The 7,424-nt window shown below is 48.9% G+C and overlaps 1 protein-coding gene across 1 annotated transcript; it reads right to left on the bottom strand.

Annotated features, from left to right (window-relative positions):
- Nucleotides 1–931: 931 nt before the first annotated feature.
- Nucleotides 932–3,722, bottom strand: LOC115089386 (ankyrin repeat and BTB/POZ domain-containing protein BTBD11-like). The gene is made up of 2 exons (XM_029597479.1): nt 2,582–3,722; nt 932–1,224 (listed from the first exon to the last, which is right to left on the bottom strand). Exons 1-2 carry the CDS (start codon nt 3,441–3,443, stop codon nt 932–934), a joined length of 1,155 nt encoding a protein of 384 aa, XP_029453339.1. The 5' UTR covers nt 3,444–3,722.
- Nucleotides 3,723–7,424: the final 3,702 nt, after the last annotated feature.

Genomic DNA, 7,424 nt, shown 5'->3' with positions numbered 1-7,424 from the left:
GAATAACAGTTGGGGTTGATGATGCCCTGCTGGCTGTCCCACACATTGCCCTGCTTGCCCTGGCTTCCTACCTTTTCTCTTTTCCCCTCTCTCTGGTGTTCTGTTACGCCATCGGGAGAGAGGTGCAGGAGTGGGAGCTTTTCCCTGCAGGGCAGGGTCAGGTAGCTTCCTGCCTCCTGGAGCCTGGGATGGTGTTGGTGAACCCACCCCCAAGTGCCATGTCCTGCCACTTGGGGCTCGGGATAGGGATAGAGGAAATAGGGGAGGAGTGGTCCACGCCTGGACGAGGCTCACCACATGCTCCCTCAGGTTATGAGTGAGGAGGCTAGGGCACAGCCTGTGGGAGTACACCAGCTTGTGGCAGTGGAAGCATCGAGTCTCCTCCATGCACTAAAAGATAAAGATCCCCCCTTACAAAGGGACCATCCTCCACTCCTGGGACTCTCCCCCGCCCTCAGGCAGGCACATCCAGGCCTACTTCTAGAAAGAGGAGATATGCCACAGCTCCCTCTCCCAGTGACCTGCCAGGAGAGCAGTGACGAGTGTGGTGAACTCCCCCAGGTCACCGAGAAGGTGTTTGATCAGGGCATCTGGGAGATGGTATGGTAAATTGGAGAATACCACCAAGGGCCCCATGATGTGTTCCACCCAGTGGAACCTCCCCTCCACCACAAGCCCCTTCCTCAATGGCCATGTGGACCACCGAGAAGGACTTGACAAACAGTACGGCCTTGCCGTACATCCTATCCACTGCCACTACCTGCTTGGGCCCCACAGACTTGGCCAGGGCAGTGCTGTAGCGAAGGGGGGTCAGGCAAGGACAGCATCTGGCAATGAATGCCATGTTTAAGGGTGAGGCTGGAGGACCCAGCCACCAAGGAATCCAATTCCATAGACACAGTTGGAGCCTCAAACTCACACCATGGCTACTCTAGTGGCCTTGTAGGTGGGACCCATTCACAGAAGAGGCTCTAGCACTGCTGGCGCTGGTGCCAGTGCCGCTGGTGGCACCACCAGTAATATACCAGCAGGCTTCTTCCTTTGGCGGAGGGGAGGAGACGGGCACAGCGATGGATTCGCTCTCCTTGCTGGCAACACCCCCGGTGTAAGGGGTGGAGAGCTGGTGGGTGGTGCCGCTGGGGGTCCCACCAGGAGGACTGGAGGCGAAGCGCTTCGCCTTCTTCCTCTTGCCAGTGGCTACGGCAGACAGTGTTCTTGCTCCAACTGTGAACAAATTGGGTGGGGGTGGGAAAACAAGCTCAGCCGCCTCACCTTGTGCTGGGACCGGGATGGTAGGATTGGATTCAAGAGTGCAGGCAGGGTTAGGGGGGCTTCCTTGCTGGTATGGGGGGGGGGGGCCTGCCCCTGCCCCTCCACCCCCTTCCCTGCCAGCCACTCTGTGCTGCGTGTCTGGTTCCTCACCCATCTTCTCTCCCACCTGCCCCAGGGCCCCAACAGCGGGGGGGGGGGGGGGGGGGGAGAACAGGACTCAATAAAGATTAAGACAACTGGAGCAAAGGAAAAAAAGGAGATGAAACAAAATTAATTGAGGAAGGAGGGGGAAAGGAAAAAAAAAAAGTTACTCTACAGCTAAAGTGTTCTTTCTTAATTGAAGGCTAAAAGACAAGTATCATTCTCTTCGGGAGGCTTCCACCAAACTACACCCCCCTCAAAACACAGCCATTTTTCTGGCAGGGGAAAATGATACTAAACTAAGGGGAGGGAGCGGGGAGGAGGGACTCGCTGCTGATTGGTTAGTTAATTGCCTGCACCTGATGCTGCTGGTGCAGGCTGCAGAATCTGGGCAGCTACGCTGGTAACAGAGAAACAGCCTCTTCAATCCTGAAAACCCAACGGAAAAGAAAACCCTCCTGGCTATCCTGTTTAGATATAGAGAGTCCAGGAAACAAGAAGCAACTTGGAACAGAGAGGAAAAAAAAAAACCCCTTCCCATGCTACAAGAAAGGTGCGAGGAAGCGGGAATGTAATACACAGAGTTCATTTCCTGAACAACTTTAAATCGGTTGTAGCTAGGAGGTAATAACGCCAAATACTGAATATCACTACTGTTCTACATTCAGCCAAGTTCGGGATTTTCCTCCTCCTGCAGCAGACCACACTTATTTTTTTATTTTGCACAGAAATACTGTTTTTCCCAGAGAGATGAATGATTAAAGGCGTCTGATCGCCGTGGCGCATACCGTTATCCTGGACAGAAAGTGTCAACTGCTCTTCCAATTCTCAGTGTCTGCATGCTCAGCGGCCTGACATACTTATGGACGAGCAGTTGGCACTACAATACGGTCCCGGACCTGACACAATGTGCCAGGCACCTCCTGAAACCCCTATTAGCTGATTGAATAGAAAGCTCTCTCGCCTGTCTCTCTCAAGCTACTAATTAGAAAATAAAAACCAAAACCCTTCTACATGCTCATTTTCTTTTGCTAAATGTACACGTCAAGTGAATGAGCCGCAAGAAAAGCGCACAAACAACCTGCTCATGGATCCTAAGAAACTTATGGCTGTTTTTCATTTTTTTTTTGGCTTAGGAAGATAATTAAGAGGCGTAAAGTGTACTCACCGCTTGCATTCTTGCCACAGATGAGGTGCTGATAGGGCTGCAGCAATCCCCAGAGCTCTGCGTCGCTGCTGATCACCCGCTCCAGGGACTCAGCGGTGAACTTGGGCCCCTCACCCTCCTTGTCGGTGCAGGGCACGGCCAGCACCCGGCGCTGGATCTCCCTGAAAACGGTCTCCAGGCAGGCAGTCAGATAGATGGCAGAGTGCTCGTGGATCCGCAAGGCCACCTTGCTGTCCACCATCCAGCGGTAGAATTTGCCCACCGAGCAGGTGAGGCCGCAGCGGGCGGACTTGCCTCGGCTGAAGCGGTCGCCAGTGCTCATGTTGTAGAGGGACAGGGCACCCAGGGCCGCCCCCGTGCAGGTGGACGCCAGACTCCAGGCCAGCACGAGTTCCATGGCGCTCTGGATCTCGTACTTCGTGCACTTGGCAAAGCGCAGGCTCAGCCGCTGAGCCTCCTTGGCGATCCTGACCAGGGCCCGGCTGGCCAGGGAGGACAGCTTAGCAACAGCATCCCGGCCGAGAGTGGCCCCCGCCGTTGCCGGCTCCTTCTTCAGCAGAGCTTCTACCTCTTCTACAGTCCAGGGCACTTCCTCGAGGTCGGGCAGCCTGGAGCACTGTCCCGAGCAGTCCAGGACCTCGGAGTCTTCAGCCAGGACAGTGTTGACTGTGTCAAAGCTGTTGTGTCTGCTGTGCATGGAGTCAGCTAGATGCCAACAGTTTGCCCCATGGGTGTAAACCGGGTGAGAATCGGAACACAACGACAAGTTGGACGACCTGACGGAATCGGCAGCTCCACCATAACCAGAATCCAGGGTCAAATCCTCCAGAGTCCTCACAGCTGTCTTACCTCTCCTTGCCATAGCTGCACTTCATGCTGCACCAGAAAACTAAAGGGATGAAATTAAAAGCTCCCCCCTCTCCACTGCACTTCTGAAAAGCCACCTCTTTAGCGTGGTCACATCAAACCCGGGGAAATCACAAGCTAAATCGGCTCGGTCAAGTTGACTCCCACTCTCCTCCCAAAAGGACACCCTACGGAACTCCCCTACAGAAATTTGTTGCCACACATGATTGCAAAACTAACATTAGATCGCTTGCTCGTCAGCATCAACAAGCAGCAGCCTCGTCCTTCCAGCACAGAATCCTGCAGTGCAATACAGCAAAGCAAGCTGCGGATCGACCTAGTGAAGGGAGGCGGGACTATGCAAATAGGGAGGCCGGCAGCCAATGGAGTTTCTTCAGCAGGAAGTGTACAGCGTGAAGGTTTCCAATTCCAGGAGCTGTGGTGACAGGAGCCGGGAGTGCGGTTGTTTTGGGTTTGTGGGGGTTTCTTCCTCACTCTGCCTATTTTTAAGATGGTGCGGGGTTGGGGCAGGCAGAAAGGTAGTGGGGATACAGGGACTGAAAAGAAAAAAAAAATCAGCTTAAAAGTGAAGCTGTACTTACCAGAAATATTGCAGCTCTATATTTCCTTCTCTCTCGCACCTGCAGAGTGGCAGCCTTCTTTTTTTTTTCCTTAGGAAGGGGGGTGTGTTGGTGGGTTTCACAAAATTAATGTAATCCTTAGTTGGATGTTTTAAATCCCAAGGGCAAACAATCTTATTTATATCTTCAGGGACTGCTCCAGCTAACCTTTCACTCCCACCCTGACTCTTAATCTTGGGGGACGGACTCTTTTCTATGGGGAGAAGCTATTGCACATGACCCAGAGGATGAAGAGAAGTTGCCATGGTGATTTTCTACGGGCATACTCTCCCAGCTGCTGCCCCCTGGAATCCTAGTGAGAGGATTCCCTTTTAACTGCAAATGTCCTACCTTTAGAGATCTTCTTTCCCCTGGACACCCATTCCTTAGGTGGAAATCCGGATGGGATCTCCTTCTCAGGGGGATCGGGCATCCCCTGGTGGGCCGGCGCGCTAGTCACGTGGTCTGCCGAGCGCGGCCGTGACAGAGCCGCGCTTGGCAGACCACGTGGTATCTCCTGGGCCGGCCTGGGCGGCGAATCCCCGGGCCGGTCTTCATCGGGAATCCGCCGCTGCTCCTTCTCTTGTCCTTTCTTCCTTCGGTCATGCTGTTCATTATTCGTTATTTCAGGTGATTTTCTTTTGTGGAAAAATCTGGGGACCAGGCTATTAATCCTGTGCTGAAATCCCAGTGGGGAAGGAGGATCCAAAAACCTCCCCACTACTCTTTAGTTCCAAAAAATACTTTAAATCTTGTTCTGGATAGCTTCTGCACCTTCACAAATCTCTTGCAGCAGGATCAATTACTGGTGCTTGCCTACCTAGGGTGTAGAGTAGGCTCACAGGTCTTTGGTCCCCTGAAAAGAGCCCCTTTGCCCCTAAAGAGTATCAGGCAGGGAGTGCACGGTGAGGTATCTCTTCTAAAAGAAAACTCCTTTGGGCAAGGCTAGGAGGCCCTACCAGAGTTTGGAAAAAAATATTTGTTTACTCTGCAGCTGCTCTCTCTAACTGAACACCACAAGTCTTAAAATGGCTGGACTAAATAATACTGAGTCACCCAATCCAAAGCCTCCTGGTGGGAGGGCCTGAAGGGATGGATGTCTCCCACAAAGTATATTCAAAGGACCGGGAGGATCTGGCGCCATTGTTGTAGCCTGAATTGATTTTTTGGATGGGCACAAGGTTAACATGGGTGGGCTGTAGGGATGCAGGTTTGAGGCCTACTACTTGTATAAATAATGCTATATACTGCACCCTACAATGGCTTTCTAAGTAGTTTGCAACAGCCATTATGCATCATGCATGAAACTTTAAAATATTTTCCCTCAATTATTTCAAGCACTTACCAACATTAAAAAATTCCTTATTAATCTGTATTAATCTATTTTACATTTATTGCAATTTATAAATGCACAAGTATGTCATGTAAAAAGCAAACAATCCGATCCAATCAATCATGTAATGAAACAAAAATTAATGTATTCTTTCATAAATCCTCTTTGCAGAAAGCCAGAAATCATTATAACTACAATAAAATATCATTAATCATCAGAACAGGTGCAGAGCAGAGCTAGGACAATTCACATTATAACTAACATAGAAACATACATAGAAACATAGAAATGACGGCAGAAGAAGACCAAATGGCCCATCAAGTCTGCCCAGCAAGCTACGCACTTTATCCATTTTTTTTTTCCCTTTTTCTCTCTCCCACCTGTTACTATTGGCTTCCAGTACCCTCCAGCCCTAATTCCCCTCCACCCAATTTAGAGAGCAGCTTTGAATCTGCATCCAAGTGACATCCAGCTCAATTGGGGGTAGCAACCGCTGTAACAAGCAGGCCACCCCCTTGCCCCATACTCTTACCCACCCCTGTTTTTATTTTTTGTTTTATTTGTTGTTGTTTTTTTTTGGAAATAGCAGCCCTCCATCCTTCCGCTCCATGAAGGTGGAACACCAACCACTGGCCACATGAAAAAAAATATTCAAATTCTGGTGTTACCTCAGCAAAAAATCACTTCGCTGCCATTTTCTGAAGTAACACAAACTCCTGCAAAGAAAGAGACATCTAGAACCTTACCATACCATATAGTCATAGCATTGACTCTCAGGATTCAAATAACAGCAACCTTATGAAAAAACAGCAATAGAAATACTACACCAGGCTCTAGAACATTAATACATCACCTACTGGAATAACAGAACAAGCTGGGCTACTACAGAAAAACTACATGCAAGCAGAAATACTGCACTTCAGTCACACATCCTCAGGCAAAACAGAGACTGTTACCTAATATTGAAATAAGAGACTACAAATTAGAAGCAGAAACATGCAGACAAAACTAAAATAGAAATTCTGAGAAACTAGACTCTGAACAGTGGAATACTGAAGAAAGAGCAAACATACAAAAATATAAGAAATGCACATTTCCAAAGATGGCATATTCAAATTTCTAAAATTAGAAAATTATATATATATATATTTTATTTATTTTTTTTTACCTTTGTTGTCTGATCTTTGCATTTTTCTAATCAGTTGGCCCTGGTCTCTTTTTCCCATTTTTCCCTTGTCACTCATTTACTAATTCCTTTTTAGTATCTCTCTTCTACTGTCTTCTTCCCTTTCTCCCTCACACACACACGTGCACACTTTCTCTCACAGACTACCTCACACACACAAGCTCATATGTTCTCCCCCCCACAAGCTCACATTATCTATACACACACACACAAGCGCTCACTCTACATGCTGTATCATACACAAGCTCTCACTCTCTCACCCCCCCCCCCCCCCTAGCCTGGGTGTGGGACTGTGTGTGCATAAGTAGCACATTTCAAACAAATCAGATAAAGTATTTTTTCACTCAGCACACAATTAATTAGTGGAATTTGTTGCCAGAGGATGTGGTAAAGGCATCCTCTGGCAACAATGTGGTAAAGGCAGTTAAATTAGTTGGATTTAAAAAGAGTTTAGACAAGTACCTTGAAGCAAAGTTTATAAACTATTATTAGGCATGTAGATTGGGAAAGCCATTGCTTATCCCTAATTATGAGGAAAAAGAACTAGACCTATTTTTTTGGGATCCTTTGAGTACTAGTGATTTGGATGGCCACTGTCAGAGACAGGATGCTTGGCTTGGTGGACCTTTGATGAGACATCGTGGGTGCTGCCAACCACCATCTTACTTCCAGAATCACCTAGGCACGTGCACACAGGGCCTCCTTTTGTATATGTCATGGCGAGAACCTCGGGGGCGTCCCCTCCTGATGACATCAACCCGCTTGTGTACTTAAGCTGATCGGCCCATTGCTAAGACGAGTTAGCAAGGAGTTCTCTCGTTGTTAAATCCACTCCACATTAGGATCTTCTGTTCCAGA

This window comes from Rhinatrema bivittatum, chromosome 4, assembly GCF_901001135.1.
Source record: "Rhinatrema bivittatum chromosome 4, aRhiBiv1.1, whole genome shotgun sequence".
NCBI classification, from domain to species: Eukaryota; Metazoa; Chordata; class Amphibia; order Gymnophiona; family Rhinatrematidae; genus Rhinatrema; species Rhinatrema bivittatum.
Note: the sequence above shows the minus strand (reverse complement) of the source record. Positions and strands in the feature narration are given on the sequence as shown.

What these genes read in the sequence shown, in the direction of transcription:
- LOC115089386 (XM_029597479.1), bottom strand. Translation starts at nt 3,443, where the DNA reads ATGGCAAGGAGAGGTAAGACAGCTGTGAGGACTCTGGAGGATTTGACC. An exon ending in CTGTGGCAAGAATGCAAGCG is followed by an intron (nt 1,225 to 2,581) that starts GTGAGTACACTT and finishes ATTTGTTCACAG; the next exon opens with TTGGAGCAAGAACACTGTCT.